At 49.1% G+C, this 17605-nt stretch overlaps 8 protein-coding genes and 1 non-coding gene across 9 annotated transcripts; 4 read left to right on the forward strand and 5 right to left on the reverse strand.

Annotated features, from left to right (window-relative positions):
* Positions 1 to 40: 40 nt before the first annotated feature.
* On the reverse strand, positions 41 to 1538 carry BZA70DRAFT_234416 (SHQ1 protein-domain-containing protein; the record flags this gene model as incomplete). The annotated part of the gene is made up of 4 exons (XM_064910294.1): positions 41 to 1063; positions 1118 to 1265; positions 1326 to 1393; positions 1464 to 1538. 4 exons carry the CDS (start codon positions 1536 to 1538, stop codon positions 41 to 43), a joined length of 1314 nt encoding a protein of 437 aa, XP_064770565.1.
* Positions 1539 to 1549: 11 nt separating this feature from the next.
* BZA70DRAFT_17926 (complex I intermediate-associated protein 30-domain-containing protein) lies at positions 1550 to 2768 on the forward strand. Its single transcript, XM_064909926.1, has 3 exons — positions 1550 to 1849; positions 1923 to 2347; positions 2412 to 2768. Exons 1-3 carry the CDS (start codon positions 1786 to 1788, stop codon positions 2712 to 2714), a joined length of 792 nt encoding a protein of 263 aa, XP_064770566.1. The 5' UTR covers positions 1550 to 1785; the 3' UTR covers positions 2715 to 2768.
* Positions 2769 to 2797: 29 nt separating this feature from the next.
* BZA70DRAFT_243870 (uncharacterized protein) lies at positions 2798 to 3932 on the reverse strand. The gene is made up of 2 exons (XM_064910598.1): positions 3643 to 3932; positions 2798 to 3575 (listed from the first exon to the last, which is right to left on the reverse strand). Exons 1-2 carry the CDS (start codon positions 3784 to 3786, stop codon positions 2823 to 2825), a joined length of 897 nt encoding a protein of 298 aa, XP_064770567.1. The 5' UTR covers positions 3787 to 3932; the 3' UTR covers positions 2798 to 2822.
* Positions 3933 to 4581: 649 nt separating this feature from the next.
* On the forward strand, positions 4582 to 7532 carry BZA70DRAFT_271566 (uncharacterized protein). Its single transcript, XM_064911501.1, has 10 exons — positions 4582 to 5283; positions 5342 to 5402; positions 5471 to 5674; positions 5741 to 5875; positions 5936 to 5953; positions 6024 to 6204; positions 6269 to 6342; positions 6412 to 6801; positions 6866 to 6935; positions 6998 to 7532. Exons 1-10 carry the CDS (start codon positions 4700 to 4702, stop codon positions 7411 to 7413), a joined length of 2133 nt encoding a protein of 710 aa, XP_064770568.1. The 5' UTR covers positions 4582 to 4699; the 3' UTR covers positions 7414 to 7532.
* On the reverse strand, positions 7527 to 8997 carry BZA70DRAFT_271569 (uncharacterized protein). Its single transcript, XM_064911502.1, has one exon. It carries the CDS (start codon positions 8773 to 8775, stop codon positions 7663 to 7665), a length of 1113 nt encoding a protein of 370 aa, XP_064770569.1. The 5' UTR covers positions 8776 to 8997; the 3' UTR covers positions 7527 to 7662.
* A 45-nt stretch (positions 8998 to 9042) lies between these two features.
* BZA70DRAFT_271572 (vesicle transport v-SNARE protein N-terminus-domain-containing protein) lies at positions 9043 to 10177 on the forward strand. The gene is made up of 3 exons (XM_064911503.1): positions 9043 to 9227; positions 9302 to 9360; positions 9417 to 10177. Exons 1-3 carry the CDS (start codon positions 9125 to 9127, stop codon positions 9945 to 9947), a joined length of 693 nt encoding a protein of 230 aa, XP_064770570.1. The 5' UTR covers positions 9043 to 9124; the 3' UTR covers positions 9948 to 10177.
* A 94-nt stretch (positions 10178 to 10271) lies between these two features.
* Positions 10272 to 10361, reverse strand: BZA70DRAFT_t20. The gene has a single exon. It is a non-coding gene; the product is annotated as a tRNA-Phe (tRNA).
* A 4424-nt stretch (positions 10362 to 14785) lies between these two features.
* BZA70DRAFT_264902 (uncharacterized protein) lies at positions 14786 to 16009 on the forward strand (the record flags this gene model as incomplete). Its single annotated transcript, XM_064910932.1, has 1 exon — positions 14786 to 16009. The coding sequence occupies one exon, from the start codon at positions 14786 to 14788 to the stop codon at positions 16007 to 16009; it is 1224 nt and encodes a 407-aa protein (XP_064770571.1).
* A 68-nt stretch (positions 16010 to 16077) lies between these two features.
* On the reverse strand, positions 16078 to 17018 carry BZA70DRAFT_271581 (uncharacterized protein). The gene has a single exon (XM_064911504.1). It carries the CDS (start codon positions 16914 to 16916, stop codon positions 16236 to 16238), a length of 681 nt encoding a protein of 226 aa, XP_064770572.1. The 5' UTR covers positions 16917 to 17018; the 3' UTR covers positions 16078 to 16235.
* Between the last annotated feature and the right edge of the window lie 587 nt (positions 17019 to 17605).

Genomic DNA, 17605 nt, shown 5'->3' on the forward strand with positions numbered 1-17605 from the left:
TGCTCATGATCATGACCTGATTCTTTGTATTATATAAAACCTATACTGCTGCTGTTTCTATAGCCTCAAGGCCCCATGAGAGATCCTCTTTTGAGGTCTGGCAATTCTTCATATCATTCGCCAAGCTTTGCAAAACTGCGTCGTTCGCGGTCTGGATCCAGGAGCAGTAGTCCTCGGTGACGATTTTCGAGTAAACGTAATATACGTCGTGGAACGCGAATAGATGATTCACGTCCAGCAGAGCTTTCAAAACTACTCGTTTTCCTGCCCGCAATATCAGGTGCGAATCTTCCCAGCATTTCAGGGCAAGGTCGTAGTTTCGGTAAAGCGGGTATGCGAGAGCTCTCCGGAGGCAGGCTATCTTGATCTGTTGAATCGAGGGGAATGAAGAGTCAAGACAGGCCACGTTTGCTGCTAATTTTCCAACCGTCCAGGCTGATTCTGAAGTGTGATCGTCCATCATTGTCCGCATATCGTAGCAATAAGCGAAAACGATGGGAATCAGGTTGAGATATAACGATCTCATGCTCTCCATCGAATCGATCATGTAAGTTCTTCGAGGCAGCTCCAACATCTTCTTCTTTTCTTCTTCCGAAAATTCAACCTCAGCAGTTGTGCCTGGCACCTCCTTTGCCAGTCGTATTAACGACGGCTCGTAGGCGATGAGCGCAGGAATCTCGTCGTTGCCCGCAAAGTCTGCGTAGTAATAGTCCGGGTCGAATTTCTCGTTTTCCTTCTTGATCCGTTCCTCACGTCTCGATTCGATAGTACTAGTTTCGGGGTCATCTAGGTCGTTTATGTCGTTGCCTATATCTCTGGTTTGCTGCAGATACCCACTGTACTGTAGATTGAACCCATATCTGGCTGTTAAAAGCTCTTCGCTGTCTGGCATCTCCTGCTCGATCTGCCAGTCAAAAGACTGGGCGTCGGTCATCTCTTGAATATAGCTCTTTTGTTTCTCGCTCAAGTCTGCCGGATCGTCTTGCATCTCGGAATCATCGTTAGGCGTTGATCCAATCTCCTGAATCAGAGGTTTCTTCACCGGCGCCTCCGAGCCATCCAACTTAGCAGCTTCCGCTGTAGCTGATGATTCTTGGGTATCTGAAGGCTCCTTAACACGAGCTAGCAGTTTTGTCATCAGATCTAGGTCTGGAAACACTTCACCGGGCGTCTCTTTGGGGAATTTCACGTTCAGTATCGATTTTGAAATGTCTAAAGAAGCGCTTGCGCGGTCGTCGTCTACTATGTTTCCCGGAAAATGGAGGCTGCGACGAGAGTTAGAGCAAGAGGTTAACAATATTTGGTGCTGCATTAGAACTACTTACCGCAAGTAGTACGGCGACAGAGAAAACCAAAAGACATCGCCCTCAGCGCTGATCTCTGCATTCTGGGCCTAAGAGCATATAGATACCAATGGTTAGTTTAAGTGCAAGACCGAGAAAGGATACAAGTTGGGTTCCAACCTTTAGATGAACGACCTTTATGTCAATATACACATACTCGTCGTCCTGCCGTACCGAAAACTGCGGGGTGATCATCGTGCTCACTCGATATCCAGATCTCTTCAAAGTCGAGATTTTTTTGATCCTCGGTTTGCTGATTGCAAAATCGAGAAGTCATCGCATCGTGCGGCTCAGAGACTGTGATTGTGAAAGCGTGTCTCACGTGAGCCTGAAAGCGTTTTCTTCGAGAGGCTAGAGTCGGGCTCACGGGAACTTGGTGAAGGATCACGACTTGGGTTGATAACACAGAGAGACTTTACGCTACACTCATGCTAAGTACAAGATGGTGACTACAGAAGGATTTCTAGCACGGTCTCTGCGTGCCTTGAAGGTTCTCGTCAAGAGCAGTAAGTGTTTCCGGAAAGAATTCCATGCTCTACACAAGCGCGTACACCTCGCTAACCCAACTGCAATCCGCAGGCACCACCGCGCAAATGACCCGCCAGGAAGTCTTTGATTTGATCAAGTTCGACTCTCCGGAGTCAATCTCGAAATGCCTTACCCGGTCCGATCAAGAGCTCGGTGGTTATAGTACCGTAAACCTCGACTGGGACGAGAAAGAAAAGTGCGCGCATTTCCATGGAAATTTATCGCTGGATCTTCCGCCTTCGAGACCAGAAGTCACGCGCTCGGGATACGCAATGTTTCGAACTAAGGATCGGCCGAGGAACTTTAAGGATGATGTTATTTACTGGAATTTGTCTGATGCGACACATATCGCGATGAGGGTGAAAGGTGACCGGAGAAAGTACTTTGTCAACTTGCAGTCCAAGACCGCGCTGCCGACGGAGATTCATCAGCACCGATTGTTTCTTTATGACCCCGGGAATTGGGAGATTGCAGTTGTACGTTCACTGTGCTATTTGCACTCAATGTTAAAGCATATATCATTAACTTTAATTCCTACAGATCCCGTTCAAGAACTTCCTGCTCACGCACTGGGGAAGAGTCGAGCAGCACCAGCAGATTGACCAAGCGAAAGTGAAAACCGTTGGTATCGGTTTGCTAGACAGAAGATACGGACCTTTCAGTCTAAAGGTAGGCTGGATCAAGGCGATTACCGACGATGAGGCAATGAAATACCTGCAGGAGAGACGGGTGCGGTACGAAAATTGGAAGAGGAATAACCCGGCGGCTGCGGCAGAGTCAGAGAAGAAACTTTCCGAATTCGAGGAGAGAAAGAGAAAAGATCCTAATCCGATGGAGTTATAATTGATTTACAATTGTTAGTTACTGGTTGTACATGTAATGTTGATAATCCACTTTTATTGAGGCTCTATTTGTTATTAAATTATTCTACTCTCGAAAACCATGCTTAGCTTAATTTGCCCACTTGGAGCCAGTGAGCTGCTCATAGGCCTCAATGTACTTTTCACGAGTCTTCTCGGCAATCTCAGCGGGCATCTCGACACCATCTTTGTACGCGAGATCGTTAGAAGTGAGCCAGTTACGAAGGAATTGCTTATCGTAGCTGTCCTGCCCCTGTCCGAGGGCATAAGTGTCAGCGCGCCAGAAGCGCGAGGAATCCGGAGTCAGAACCTCATCAACGAGCACGATGTTGCCGCTCTCATCCACACCGAATTCGAACTTTGTGTCGGCTATTATAATTCCTCGCCCGGCGGCGTAGTCCTTGGCCTTGACGTACAGCTTAACTGCCAATTCAGCAATCTTCTTTGCGTTCTCTTCGCCGATGATCTTAACAGCCTCGTCAGGGTGAATGTTTTCATCGTGCTCCCCAAGCTCGGCCTTGGTACTCGGAGTATAGATCGGAGTATCGAAGGCCTCGCTTTCGCGCATACCTTCTCTGACCTTGATGCCGTGGACGGTTCCTTTGCTCTTATATTCCTTCCACGCTGATCCTGTGAGATATCCACGAACGATAGCCTCGATGGGCAAAATCTTAAACTTGCGGACGAGCATGCTGCGGCCCTCGAGCTGGTCCTTGTATTTCTGGACAGGCTCGGGAAGGGACGAGACGTCACAGGTGATGAAGTGGTTGGGACAAACGTCGGCGAGGATCGAGAACCAGAACTTTGAGATTTGAGTCAATAGCTTTCCCTTTTCAGGAATGCCCTAGGTAAAAAATATGGAGCGTCAGTTTCCGAGTAGCAGAAGGTAATACCGTAGTCCAACTACTAACATTTTTCATGATAACGTCATAAGCCGAGATACGGTCGGTAGCAACGAAGAGCAAGGTCGAGTCGTCGACGGTGTAGATGTCGCGGACTTTTCCCTTTGCAATCAAGGGAAGCGTTCCTTCCAGATTAGTAGTTGTCAATGCCATCGTGAAGTCCGAATACTGTTTAATTCAATAAACGGGAGCAGCTTCAACTCTGCTGGGCTCGGTTGCTGATCTGGAGCAGATTGAAAAAGCGTAAAAAAGCTTTTAAAATCAGTAATTCTTTAGAGTTCACTTTGCAACTCAATTCGATGAGGCTCGCGATCGTGATATTGAAAGTGACCGTGATATTTACGAAATCTGGGAACTAAGAAGAGAAGAGTATGACTGTAGATGCTCTATTTACGGCTGTGCATGGGAATAGTGAGAGATGCTGCAGGTCGGAGGGTGCACGTCCAGTTTGACGCCCAGAAGTGTCGCTGGGACAACTGCTATCAGATGTAGGATCGAACACGCCAACGTCGGCCGCAAGATGAAAGAGAGTTGATTGTTCAGTTGTGAATATAACGTTCTTTTCACTAGAAATAACTGAGATGTACCTGTGCTGCTACTGGACTGAAGCGGGTGCTGTGATTCTTCGGCAGTGTTCCTGTGTTTGAGGTTCTTGATCGCTCGCGAGCGCGGAAGTAGCGTTGCAGCGACGCGCTTCACAGGTCTCAATTCTGAAAACACGCTATTCAGCAGTCTAAATACACGCTATTCAGCAGATTTGGGGTCGCTGTTCTGCAGTAAATAGCTAGTTATCTGAGCATCTGAGCGCATCTTTGCTTGTGTTATCTGTGGTCTCAGCAACTGACGCTCTGGTTCGAGCGGGCAGAGTCGCACAAGGCTCGCATCTGCATGCTGGCCTTATAAGCACGCTCGCCCGCTCGTCCTTTTCTCTTCCTCCTTCATCCTTTGGCACCACTTCTCGGGTTTTTGCACTAGATCGTTTTCCTCCTGGCTTTGCTTGCTGAGATTTTGCTAGCACCTTGCGGTCTGTTGCTGCTACTCAGAGCTATAAATCAAACTGGCAAATATGGATCAACCGATGTTCATGTCGGATCCCACCGACTATCAGTCTAGCAGCCTTGATCAATCCGTTGCGATTTTGCATCCCCGGCGATCGAAAACTGAAATTGTCTCTCAATTTCACCAGCCATCTGAGCTCAGCTCGTCTCCTCCTATGTCTACTGCTTTAGGAAATTCCAACGATAATGAACGCGTCCCGCCTATGTCTCTGTCTTCCATGTCTGATGTATCACGCAGTCGCATGGAAACTGATGATACCGACATGTCAACCGCATCTGCTCCCGTGGCTTATGGTTCCAATTCTGCTCTTTCGACTCCTGTGTCTAAACGGAGCGTCAACTTTTCTTCCACTCCCGCTACCACTCCTTATCGCTCTGCCGAGCGCAGCCGTGAGGAGGCACATGCATCAGAGATTGAATTTAGCTCCCCCGATCAGGAAGACTGCGGCAAGATTCAGACAGGGGCCTCTGATTTTACAGAACAGAATACCGAGATTGAGTCGCGAAGATCAGAGAACACTGCTCAAGACGATTCCATGGTGATTATTGTTGACGAAAAACCGCACCCTTCGGCTTGTATATTCGTTGCTAGGTACTGTTACTTTTTGTCATCATTTTCTCGAAAAGAGCTAACAACCCATCACTGCTAGTCTCTCGTCCTCTCATACGCTGGAGGATTTGAAAGTTGCCGTCAGTACGGTCTTCACAAAGGTGGATATCTATTTTGCTGAAAAAGTTCGTCTTTTGCCTTCCATTATAGGCTAACATGCGTTCAATAGTGGAATCCGGTTGATATTACTGTCCATCGAGACAGCTCCGACCGTCCGTATGCCTTCGTCCAGCTTCGTTCATTTGAGGATGCTCGCGACGCGCTTGAGTCTCGCCGGGGAGTGATTATCTTGGATCGCCCCATCAGATGCGAGTTTGCTCGTGTCAATAGATCAGTCTTTTTGGCATCTTCTAAGCGCATTATTGATAACGATGTGAGTATACTGTTGCATTGCCGTCGAACTTGAAAGCTATTCTAACAGCGCGTTTGTGTCAATTAGGAAGCGGAAGCGATTTTCAGCAAGTATGGCCAGCTAGAGCTACTGATCGTGGCAAACGTGCCTTACGGTCGTGGTATTCTCAGTGGATGGTGCGCCAAATTTGAATATCGAGAAGACGCGATTAACGCTTATTTTGTAAGTGCTCTTGACGATGTTTCAGGGAAAGTAACGCTAATGCTGACGAAAAATTTCTAGGATCTTCGGATCGAGAAGGTAACGAACTATCTGGAAACCAAAAAGTCGGCATCTCTAGATTTGATCTAACTGACAGTGTCTTCAACAGGATCTGATTATATTTTATGTCCAAAATCCGGATCCGAATATTCCAGCTTCTGCTGAGAACCCTGCAATCTCTATCCGCAACCTTGATCCGAAGCAGGTCACGGTTGAAATGCTGGAGAACAAATTCAGACCTTACGGGCGAGTGATGGATGTCCAACTTCTCTCGCGCACATCTAGTACGGGTAAGACCGTTTCCTAGGATTCTTTCCGTCTTCGGCGAATCAAGGCACTAACCTCAATATCTAGACCCAAATGAACCGCTTAGCGCATTTGTTCGCTTTGAGAACATTGATGAAGCTCGCCGTGCTATTGTTGAAGAGGTCAGTAAACAGTCTAATCTTTGCATATTGCTTCGTGCTTTTCTAACAGGGATGAGTTTGAATATATAGAACAAAACACTATTCCTTGGGCGCAGAATCTACCTCAGCTATGACAATCATTTGGCCGTGCCCACTATGGTCAGACTTGCTCCCGCCCCCAAATACTCCGAATCTTCGATGAGTTGGCCAGAGCAAGACGCCGCTAGCGAACGAGATTCCAATGACGCGTACGGTAACGACAATGCAGCCAATGCTTTTGCATCTCGTTACCACGACCCCCGAGCGCGGAGAGTTATATCGTCACCGACGTTCAAGGGCGCTAATGGTGTGCGGAGAAACAGCAATGGCTATAGTCAAGAAAAACAGCTGCAGCAGAAGCAGATGCGGGGTCGCAAGGCGGTACTCGGGGACTTCACAGAGTCATTCAACAATGAGGCATCTCCTCAAAGCTACGACGACGTAAGTATCTATCTCCGCAGTTCTTTATGTGCCATTGAAGAATACTAATACTCAAACTATCTAGATGGATCAGTCTCAGCACTATATGGATGGGTCAGTGTTATACGGCAATTCCTACTACCCTCCGGTAGTCGGTTAGTATTTTCCTTGCTTGTGACGTCGAAATTAGAATTTGTGACACTGACAGCTGGTTTAGGCAATAGAATGGTCGGCCCTGAGTATTATCAGATGCAGCATCCGATGTTTATGATGCCGCCGATGCAGGCACCTGTTCATTCGCAAGCTGAGCCGCCGAATTACCCAGCCTATATGGACAACAACGGTGCGCCCATGCCGTACCCATACATGCCATACCAGATGCCGTACCCTTATTATCCCCCGCAGCAGCAGCATACCGACGTGAACGGAGCGATGAACACGGCGGCCAAGGCCAACGAAGGCGGGTACACTGATAATGCTTCCGCCCCGGCACCACCTTCTGGGATGGCAATGATCCCGCCATATGACTATAATGGACAGATGCTTTATGCGATGCCGTATCAAATGCCGCATCCGTATATGTACGCGAACATGGTTCAGCCGATGGCAGGAGAGGGTGAGGCGACAAACTGAGGGTATTAAGTTGAGGTTTTGTTGACGATGTAGCTAGTTTGTGTTAATGTAAAAACGAGATGGGAAAAGATTTTAGTCTGTCGATGAAGGTATATATGCGGAATGAAAAGAGAAAAGAGTCTTAATCTAAAATCTATTGTCCTAAATGCCAAACGTACAAATCATAGCTTAATCATATCCTATACCCATAAACGAATGCCAACCACTGTAATAGCGACAAGAAAACAAAGCTGACAAATGTCAAGTACTTTAGTCCAGCATCTGCCGGATGTTTAAATTAATCCTCTTGGACAAAATCCACTCGCTATAGTTTTCCCTTCCCCGACACACTTCAGGCGCAGCACAGGTCTTTGGATTAGAAGGTAGAATGTTGTTTGTATAGTCGAATTCCGTGAGATAGTCCGGCGCGGTGCGGTCCCAAACTCTTCCGACGCCGTGATAGGCGAAGCGCGATTCGCCGCCCATGAGGATGATGTCGCCGCTGCGCACGCGGATCTGGAGTGGCGGCTTGGATTTGTCGAGGCCGCAGAAGAAGACGGCTTCGCAGCCTATGCTGAGAGACGCGAGGTCGGCGTGTGATTTCTCGGCGACGTCTTGGTGTGGAGAGAGGATGTCGCCGTCGGAGTAGAAGTTGATGATGCTGGCTTCTGGGACTAGTGACGACTTGAAAATTGAAGATGAGAGGCCTCGGAGCAAGGTTGTGAGTGAGTGCGGGAAGTCTGGGAACCCTTTAGTATGGGGCTCCCATGACGGGTATTGTTTCGTGGTCCAGTTGTACTGGCCTCCGAGGGTGACCCAGCGGAGCTTTCGCGACTGGAGCGCGTCTAGTGTTGTCGGAGTCTGGGCAGGAGTAGAAGAAGTCTGAGAGGGCATGATCTTGAGATCTGAAGGGTAGCCAAAGAGATTGAAAGGCTCGGGAATTGTGTATGACGGATGTAGGTTCGTGAGGTGATCTTTCGGTGGCAGGTATTCTTCAATCACGTTGACAATCAGCTGTCGCTGAAGATCTGGCAGGAGAATACCGGGATATATCCTCAACCCAGGAACAGATGCAACTCTGATCTCTGAATACGTGGAGTCTAGGTAGCTACTCACGCTTCCAACGCCAACTTGGGACTTTGAATCGTAAATAAACGCTCCCAGGGCATCGACAGTCTCTTGCGTGTACAGGAAACTCGACACAGTCACGTCACCCGGATGCAGCTCTTCATACTCATCCAGAAAGAGCGGGTCGATCAAGTTCGCAGTCTCGGGCGCCGAGCTCGGCCGGAAGGCGTACTCGTCAAAGGCCTCATATGGCAGGTGCTTGTAGAACTTGTACAGCGGCTTGAAAGCGTTCTCGTTGTTTGCGGGTGCATCCATGGATTGAAGAGCAAAAGAAACCGTCGTGCTGTCTTCTTTGAGGGTCTTGCGCGTCGATTGATCAGGTAATAACAAAGACCATCAGCGGTGAACCAATTCTTTCAGCAGACAAAGTAGTCCGACCTCTTCAGCTCATCGACAAATTCGAGCCCAGAACTGTCTGTCGTCATTTATCCCAAGAAAAATTCAGAAATAAATATAAAAGCCGCCACAAGCCCCGCCTGTGGTGGTAAGCGAGCCCGCCACGCCTCGCCAAACCCGCCAGTTTAGAACGTAGGCTCGCAGAATTCCACTGACATCATCATCTTGACCGATTGTCAGTTTCTCTTTACTTGCACCTACAACAACTATGGACGGAGGATCGGAATTATTTGCCTCTTATGAGGCTGATTTTAGACTGGCGTATGCTGAAATCACACAAAAGATTGATCAGATTCCAGATTTAGCTGCTGGTAAGAGCGTCTCATTTGATAAACCTGTGGTTTCAGGTTTGTTGCAACTATTTACTGACTCGCTTTCACTGCAGAACCACGGAAGGCATCTATTCGGGCTGCTGAGCGTGCTATTGATGAGGCCGACGAAATCGTAAGAATTTCTCCTGCTGCCTATATCTTACTCCATAGAGTCTAACAGTCATCTAGATGGGTCAAATGACCATCGAGCTGCAAAATATCTCCTCTGGTCAGCGAGCAAAACTGAACGCCCGCCTGCGCAACTACCGAGCCGAACTCGACACCGCCAAGCGTGATCTCCGCCGTGCGACCGAGCAAGCAGATCGGAAAGAGCTCTTCGGCGCCCGCGCGCGAGCATCCGGCGGCGCCACTCTGTCTGCCGACGACATGTCGCAGGACCAGCGCCAGCAACTTCTCTCCGGCACCGACCGACTCGAGAACTCGTCGCAGCGTCTGCGCGACTCTCAGCGCGTGGCTAATGAGACCGAGACGATCGGCGCCAGCATCTTGACCGATCTCCGCGGCCAGCGAGAACAGATCATCAACTCTCGCAACGTACTCATGACTGCTGACGGCCATGTTGATAAGAGTGTCAGAACCCTACGAGGCATGGCTCGACGGATGATCACAAACAGAATCATCACCGTCGGTATCGTCGTCCTGCTCATCCTCATTATCGCCGCCATTCTCATGGGCCGCTTTATCCCTCGTCGCAGGTAGAAAACTACTACCTGTTCCCGTTGTATCCTCTACTTCCATACTCTTTATCAGTGCTCCAAAGCATATTAGGTTGTGACCTTGGTTACGGTGTCGGTTTATCTGTTTTGTTTCAATTTTGTGCCGCAATATTTTTGTATTCAAATCTTGTCTTCTCTTTAGATGTGTGTTGGGGTGTTTGTTGTTTGTAGGGTAGTCAATAAATTAATTTTCCCATCCAAGTTTATCCATTTTCTGTAACAAAATATATGTCCTTCTTCAGGCAAATAAAAATAGAGCTATTAAATATTCATCATCATATGAATAAAAAAAATAGAAAAAAGTAATTGCGATCTCTGTGGATCGAACACAGGACCTTCAGATTAACAACCGAAGTGTGACTTCAGTCTGACGCTCTCCCAACTGAGCTAAGCCCGCAATCTTGAAAAAACAAGTTCTGCTGGCCTTTATAAGCTGTTTGTAAAATACTCAGTATAATGCTTTTTAGTCAATTAAATAGATAAAATCGATGTGAATTAGTTTGAGAGCTTATATCATGTTGCTGAAATGTAGATCCTAAGCTCGTGAGCTTTGTAATCTATATAGAGAGTCCGCATGTGGGCGGAGAAGGCTTCAACAGAGAACGCAAGAGCGATGCGAAATTGCTATGTACTCCGGCGAGATACGCCTTCTTGCTCGATAAATGTTGAGAGGCTGAGAAGTCAATAAATTTACATTGTAACGGATACATCAGTTATGCCATATGATACCATGATCACAAGAGATCATAGAGATCGCGCAGAACGATAAAAGTCAAAGGCAGTTAATGTCGTCGCGTTCCCCGTGTTCTGTGCTTTCTAGAACTTGAATTACATGAACAGAATCGCTGCAAATCCGACAATCATATCGTTATTTTTTTATACTACTAATAAGCCAACGAAAGAGATAAACTCGGTATAAAGGATTACCGTAAGGGGTAAGAAGAATTACGAAACGGCCGGCGCGTTGACTGTTATTTACTTTCGGCCATATTGAGAAACCCCAATATATCCAACGCGCGCACTGAAGTCCGCCCGCTTCACGCGCCCGCCTCTTCTTCCCTTCTTCTCCCCACCCCCCGACGCTCGTTTTTAGATAGCTCCCCCTCTTGCTTTCCGATACCCCTCCATCCTCACCAGTCCGAGAGATAGATCGACTTTGATACCCGTCTGATCCCCCTTGCTTTCTGATACCCTCCGTCCTCCAGTCCGAGAGATAGATCGACTTAGGTACCTGCCTGATGGGCATTCTTGCTGCTTTTTTGTTTCTTGTGCACTTACCCCCAGGCGATCCCGCCCAGAGACGAGAGTCGTATGGGCGGGTTGCTTGGATATGTAGAACAGGTCCCCTCGGACCCGCGGGACGACTGGAGGATGCTCCACCCCTTCGTCTCTGCGACGCGGGCTTAGTGGCCGATCAGAATAGTATCCACTGGCTCAGCTTGAGATCTCTCTATACCACGGCAACAATACAGTGAGTCCGGTCTTTTTCGATACAGAGCTTTGAACTAACAGAGGTTATCCAGGCGCACGGGTCCTCTACCGCGCAAACTGCTGCAGGAACGGCCTTGGTGACCGGTGACCAAGGACGTTGAGCAGCCTGACGACCGCGGATGTCGTTGGGTGAAGACGTCAGTCAACTCCAGGGGCCGCCACACTTCTTGGGCTAAGTGCGAGAGCCACATAGCTCTTGAGCTGACGTGGGAGGACACGTCGTGGCGGCACCGCAGCATCCCCAGAGCCTGACACCCTCCGCAACAACGCAAGTACCGAGCGAGCATGCACATGCTCAGGGAGACACTGTGTTTCCATTGCCGGCTCGGTGCCCTGCGTGGCCGCCCCTTCAACGCCGAGATCAAGTTAGTCTGGCGCAGTTGGTCAGGGCGGTCAATCCGATGAGATTCTTCAAGCCAGGTTGCTCATCCGGATTCAAAACGTCTACGTTGTTCGCGTCTCGACACATATGCGGCTGGTAAGCTGCGCCGTCGCATGGAGTTAGGCGACGGTCGTGTCGAGAGTCCGCGCGACCAACCGTCTTTGTCTCAACAAGACAGACGAGCGGATTATGCGACAACATTGACAAAACCAGCAATACGGGGGCAGGTCATGAACTGCCTTGGGATGGAGTCGGGTCTTAGTGGGTATGGCGACATCGAGAGAGTCGCAGAGTCCCACATAACTCTTGGCCAGTAATGGTCAAGAGTATGCGTAACGCATTCTTCCCGGTCCTGGCACCAGCCGCTTCGCGCGCGCTCGTTCTGTTCTGTCTTTCCTGTCTGTGCTGTGGATGGTTCCTGGCAGTAGACGGGGTTACTGTTTCTGTAATGGTGACTGACAGAAGAGAAGGGCGCGCGCGAGGCGGTCCGTATTGTAAAACCCCAAAGAAAAAAAAATAAACGTAGATATCTCTGAGCATTGTGAAACTGTGTTGTATTGAATAGTTTCGTGGACTTGACTTTGATCGCGATCGACCAGTACACGAGGGAACGGCTGGTAGATCATCATAGACAACATAATAATCAAGTAGTATAGTGTCAACAATAGACATTATATTTTTCATCTCATAATATTCTCTGTCGTCATGTGTACACCGCTACTTCCAACATCCCCGTAGTTTCAACAAATCGCTCATGAGAGGCGGAACAGTAATGACATCCCAGCAAGTTTATTCCTCTCGTTAATCACACAATCATCGATCTGTATAAAATAATAAGAGCATAGACCAGAACGCAGGAAAAAGTTTTCGATCCCAACAATAGAATTTTAATCTAATAGGGGGTTAGAGACAACGAAGAGAGGGAACATAGTGGGGAGCAGGGTATGAGTGTGATGAGAAATAGGGGGGCTCGCGGTGTTTGCAGGATGAATATGCAGAATGATCAGCGCAGAGTACGGGAGAACGCACAGAGTGGAGATGCTGTATAGGGGCATGGTATTGATGAAAATATTTGGCAAAGCACAAAAAAGTGCAAGGAAATAGAATTTGTTGGACAGAGACAGAAAGAGGCGATAACGACAAAGGCAGGTTTTGTGAAATTGAAGGGCAGAGGAGTAGGATAATTGGTAGAGCGATCACTGGATCACGAACGATGAAGCCGTTAGAAACAAGATAAGGGTATGCACGATGCAGGATGTTGAAACAGATGTTATGTGTAAACATGAGTCAAAAAGAAACGAGAAGGAAGGGGTCCTCTCATCCGCAGAACAATGATAACAGGACAGCGAGGATGAGCCCTGTTGCGATTTCTGGAAAGACGAGGCTTAGGGTATACCATGCACTCACTGGAGCTCAAAGCCACCTGCTCGCCTGTCTCTGTTAGTGAATAGACAAGAAGAGATGTGAAATACAGTGGACTGTCATCATTAGTGTTTTTTTCGGTAAACTAGGGCGCATGTCGCGGCCTCGGTCTCTGGCAGGATTGGCGCAAATCCGAAATATGAAGTCAGATTCAGATATGTCGGCGAGATATGGGAAAAGTCTAGACCGATGAGCTACGCCGTGATCCGGCAGTCTCGGACAGAGGGAGAGATAGAGATGAGATGGGCTGAGGATAAGATATCTGGTGCTGCGGTCCTGTGAAGTCTCAGGAATTCTCGCATGCGTGCGAGGGACGTTGAAAAGGATGGCAGGCTACGCTAGTTGATTTTCCGAAGCAACATTACGTCTACCAAGACCCAGAGCGATGGTCAAGAATGTGAAAAATTCAAACTACTGTCAACGCCTCGCTTTCCACTCTACTCTGAAGGACACTCGGGAGGAGGCAATGGCATGACCTATACTTCTCGTACGCGTTGGCGCGCCAAATTAGTGTCCCTGTTGGCTCGGTGGGCTTAGTTCAGTTAGTTTAGCCAAACTTCGCGTCTCTCTGAAAAAAGGGTTTTAGGTTCGTTCGTTGGATCTTCTCCGGGGCAAAGTTCGGGGTCAATAAAGCGCGATACGGTTCATACCCTGCTTCCAATCAATTTCGAAAGGGTGTGAAAAGTGGATATCGCCGGTCCGATGAGGTTGATTGAACACCGACTTGTTCAGACAGAGGTTGAGAGGCATCCTGCGGTGGTCCCTATGACGACATCTATAGCGCTAATGCAGGATGCGTGCATCTGCATCTCCTTCAACGGTGTCTTATCTCAACGGTCGGAACACGATTTAGTGGTAGCGACCTGCTAGCTGTTCATTAGATACCGGAGGTGGGTAGGCGAGCCAACTACTGTTCCCAAGTGCTATATACCCAATTCACCACTGTGGATAGAGTAATTACGGTGGAGCATATTACTATCATCGTACCAGAAAATACCAATGAGCTGTTCAACTGTATAGGTCTCCGAATGAAGTGGAGATTTGATGTTCTACGGTCGATTGCTGATGAATCTGTATCTGAACAAAACTTCTAACTGTGCTTGGCTCCACCGAGCTACCGAACGATATCTCTCACGACGCATGATCAGACTATCGTATCGTCGTCCACACATCTCTGAGCGTTTCTGTTTCTCCGCGACCGTTAAACGTCCATTCTCTGGTCTGATCTATACCTACTTTTGGAATACATGTCGTCATTAAACACCTGTTGCTGGCCAAAGTCACTTTTTAGATTGCCCTAGTGTACGTTTTATAGGTCGGTCGCGCATATTGGTCTCAGTGGTCTCATTCTTGGCTCCGCTTTTACTGGTTTCCTTCACTGGTTTTGGGTGAGCTGTGCGTGGTGAGATATCGAACGAGGAAACACGTCATGGAGAGAGGGATGTAGACGTGGAATATAAAATGGAGGGATTGTCCGTCGGCTATAGGACATATCTTTAAGCCATTGAGTGCAATTGTCTACCGTCATGAGTCTTATCGTCGCGATTGCTTTGCTGTTTGCGGTCCAGGTGCTGGCTGCTACCACCCTGTCGACTTCAACAACTACAACCACCACCGCGACTGCCTCGACGCAATACGCGGTCCCGACATACTCCAACCCCGTCGTATGGGCCTCGCCAAAGTACAACGTGGGCTCGATGTCTCGCGCGATCTCTGTGAGCAGCAAGACAGAGTACGGACAGATGGTCGACCCGGATAACACGTACACGATCTACCGCGACGGAGGCGGCTCGTGTACGCTGTACAACCGCACGTTCTTCATCTTTGACGATACGACTGGGTATAAAACCAGCGGGGCGCTGGGCGGTTTTGCGACGAACAGTATCGCGATGGCGAGAGATTTCAGCGACCCGACCTCGCTCAAGGATTTCTCAATGTCAGACTCGGTGGGCTATTTCCTTCCGATTCCGATGACGACCGCCGAGGCGACGGCGTCAAAAGTCACGTCGAAGCGGTACGCGTTCTGGACGTACACAAACTGCGTGCAGCTTTCGGAGACGTCTGCAGCGCATTTCTTCTTGGTGAACAAGTACTCGTCGTCGACGTCGGACACGTTCCTAGGCAACACGGTCGCGCAGCTTTCGATCAATCCGACGACAAACGTCATGAGCGCGGTGCGCTACACCGAGTTTGCGTTCGACAACACGACCTATCCCTACGGCTCGTTTGCGAGCATGGTCGTCAACGGCGTCGCATATCTCTACGGCCTTGACGCGACGTACTCTTCGAGCTACGACGTCCACGTTGCAAGCGTGCCCGTCGGGAGATTTTGGGATTCGTCAAAATACCAGTACTGGGACGCGTCGACGTCGACGTGGTCGTACACGCAGCCGATACCTACCGCTCGTCGACAGTCCAGTGCGGCGATCCAGGGCACGATGCCGTTTTCTTCCGGCACGGTGTTTTACTCTGAATACCACAACCAATATCTCTTGATTTTCTTCAACAGATGGATTGATAGTACTTTCCGCGTGATCACGGCGCCGACGCCGCTCGGACCTTGGAATATCACGAATTCGGTGCTGTGGAAGACGACGTCGGGCGCGAGCTACAATTACGGCGGCGTCGCGCACCCGGTGTATGGATCGAGTGACGGGTCGACGATCGGGCAGTCGCTGAAGGTGCATTTTTCGTATCAGGATGATGATGGTACGACTTATCCGAAAATTGGACAGATCACGTTCAAGTGATGGTTATGTTGATGATGTGTACGGCAGCTCCGGCACTTTTTACGAGTTTGTTTTCTATGAGGTGGTATATGATTTTGTTTGTTATTTGATACTTACTTTTTTATTTGAGAATGCGATCATGATTTGAAATCTAACAAAATGCGAAATATATACGAGTGGAATTGAGCAAACCGTAAAACAAAGAAAAAAAACTCCTAGATGCAAATGATGTTTGTAGAGCAGCAGATCACGGGTTGTTGCGCAGGCCCATGATCCGTTTCAATCCCTCGTTTTCGGTCTGCAAAGCGTACAGAATTTCTGTGACCGACAAGGTAGATTCCTTCGAGTCGCCAGAGGCAGTAGCAGAGGTGGCCGGGATCTCGGAATCAACGTCGTTGAAACGGTAGGCGAGACGCAACGACTCTGAGAGTTTTCTGATGTGTTGCTCCTGCTCGGCGTATAACTTGTGCAGCTCGTCGTAGCGGCGCTGTTCTTCCTCTATCTTTGCAGCATATGATTTGTGGATCTCGATGACGGATTCGGCGCGGGTGAGGGTGTACTCGCGCAGGCCGTCCATTATACGGGAGACGGTGAGGTCGTACTGCTGGGTGAGGACGTCGAGATCGTCGCGTTCGGAGCGAAAGGCGAGAAGTTCTTTCCGGAGCTGCTCGTTCTCAGACTCGAGATTCGACTGCTTTGTCTCGTTTGCGTGCTCGAGGCTTTTCTGCAGCTCCTCGAGGCCGTTGGGTGCGGACGCGGCGGCGGCGATGGCGGTCGAGGAGTCGCCGACGGACTCTGCGAGGCGGAAGAGGCGCGCGGTGAGTTCGCGGTTTGTAGAGAGGGTAGAGGAAAGCTCGGCCAGCATTGACCAGAGCATGCTCATGTTTGGGTCGGACATGCTAGGCGGTGGGGAGGAGAGCGCGATCATTGGAGGGAAGGGAGGGTGGTGTAGTGAGCAGGAGCCGAGGATGAGTGAGATTGGAGGTGCGGCTCATTGCTCGCGCTTTGTCTGCTCTCTGCTCTGTTCTCGAGAGTGCCACTCTCTACTCTTCTCGTCTCTGCAGTGCCCGAGCGTGCTTGGGTGATGATCTGAGTCTGCTGTTGGGGTTGAGGATATTGGGTAAACGTGCAGGTTTGTGCAGATGTCTGTTTGGCATTGAGTGATTAAACGGACCCGCAGATGGCTGTTACTTGGTCTGCATGATCCTGGATGGGGCGCGTGTTAGCTATGATGTCTCCTTGAGAGCACGTTGAGTTGAATAGCAGAGTGTTTATTTGCAGACCATTTGTTTGAATGTTTTGCGAATGTGTTGAATATGATCAGAATACTCAACATGACTGAGTGTGAGGTTGCTGTGGTGGCTCGTCTTCTATGTGTTTTGCTATGCTCAACGCGATCCACTCTGTTCTGCTCTGCTCTGCTCTGCTCTCTGCTCTTTACTCTTCTCTGCCTCTCCTTATTCTCGCTCTTCTCTTCTGCTTGTTCTCTGGTCTCTGCTGATTCAGCGCTGACCAACATCCTCCTCCTCTCCCCGAACAATACCAACCCCCTCGCGACGCCTGCTATTGTTCTCTTCCTGCGGCTCGGCCCCGCCAACCGTTCGCTCTCCTCGATCC

The sequence above is a fragment of the Myxozyma melibiosi genome (assembly GCF_037950935.1).
Source record: "Myxozyma melibiosi strain Phaff 52-87 chromosome Unknown BZA70scaffold_1, whole genome shotgun sequence".
Lineage (NCBI taxonomy): Eukaryota > Fungi > Ascomycota > Lipomycetes > Lipomycetales > Lipomycetaceae > Myxozyma > Myxozyma melibiosi.

Excerpts from the sequence above, each read along its gene's own strand:
- BZA70DRAFT_17926 (XM_064909926.1), top strand. The coding sequence starts at position 1,786 with ATGGTGACTACAGAAGGATTTCTAGCACGGTCTCTGCGTGCCTTGAAG. Across the intron at positions 1,850-1,922 it reads GAAGGTTCTCGTCAAGAGCA|GCACCACCGCGCAAATGACC; the intron begins GTAAGTGTTTCC and ends TGCAATCCGCAG. Across the intron at positions 2,348-2,411 it reads GGAATTGGGAGATTGCAGTT|ATCCCGTTCAAGAACTTCCT; the intron begins GTACGTTCACTG and ends TAATTCCTACAG.
- BZA70DRAFT_243870 (XM_064910598.1), bottom strand. The coding sequence starts at position 3,786 with ATGGCATTGACAACTACTAATCTGGAAGGAACGCTTCCCTTGATTGCA. Across the intron at positions 3,576-3,642 it reads ATGACGTTATCATGAAAAAT|GGCATTCCTGAAAAGGGAAA; the intron begins GTTAGTAGTTGG and ends TTTTTTACCTAG.
- BZA70DRAFT_271566 (XM_064911501.1), top strand. The coding sequence starts at position 4,700 with ATGGATCAACCGATGTTCATGTCGGATCCCACCGACTATCAGTCTAGC. Across the intron at positions 6,802-6,865 it reads CTCCTCAAAGCTACGACGAC|ATGGATCAGTCTCAGCACTA; the intron begins GTAAGTATCTAT and ends CAAACTATCTAG. Across the intron at positions 6,936-6,997 it reads CTACTACCCTCCGGTAGTCG|GCAATAGAATGGTCGGCCCT; the intron begins GTTAGTATTTTC and ends CAGCTGGTTTAG.
- BZA70DRAFT_271569 (XM_064911502.1), bottom strand. The coding sequence starts at position 8,775 with ATGGATGCACCCGCAAACAACGAGAACGCTTTCAAGCCGCTGTACAAG.
- BZA70DRAFT_271572 (XM_064911503.1), top strand. The coding sequence starts at position 9,125 with ATGGACGGAGGATCGGAATTATTTGCCTCTTATGAGGCTGATTTTAGA. Across the intron at positions 9,228-9,301 it reads GATTCCAGATTTAGCTGCTG|AACCACGGAAGGCATCTATT; the intron begins GTAAGAGCGTCT and ends CTTTCACTGCAG. Across the intron at positions 9,361-9,416 it reads TTGATGAGGCCGACGAAATC|ATGGGTCAAATGACCATCGA; the intron begins GTAAGAATTTCT and ends ACAGTCATCTAG.
- BZA70DRAFT_271581 (XM_064911504.1), bottom strand. The coding sequence starts at position 16,916 with ATGATCGCGCTCTCCTCCCCACCGCCTAGCATGTCCGACCCAAACATG.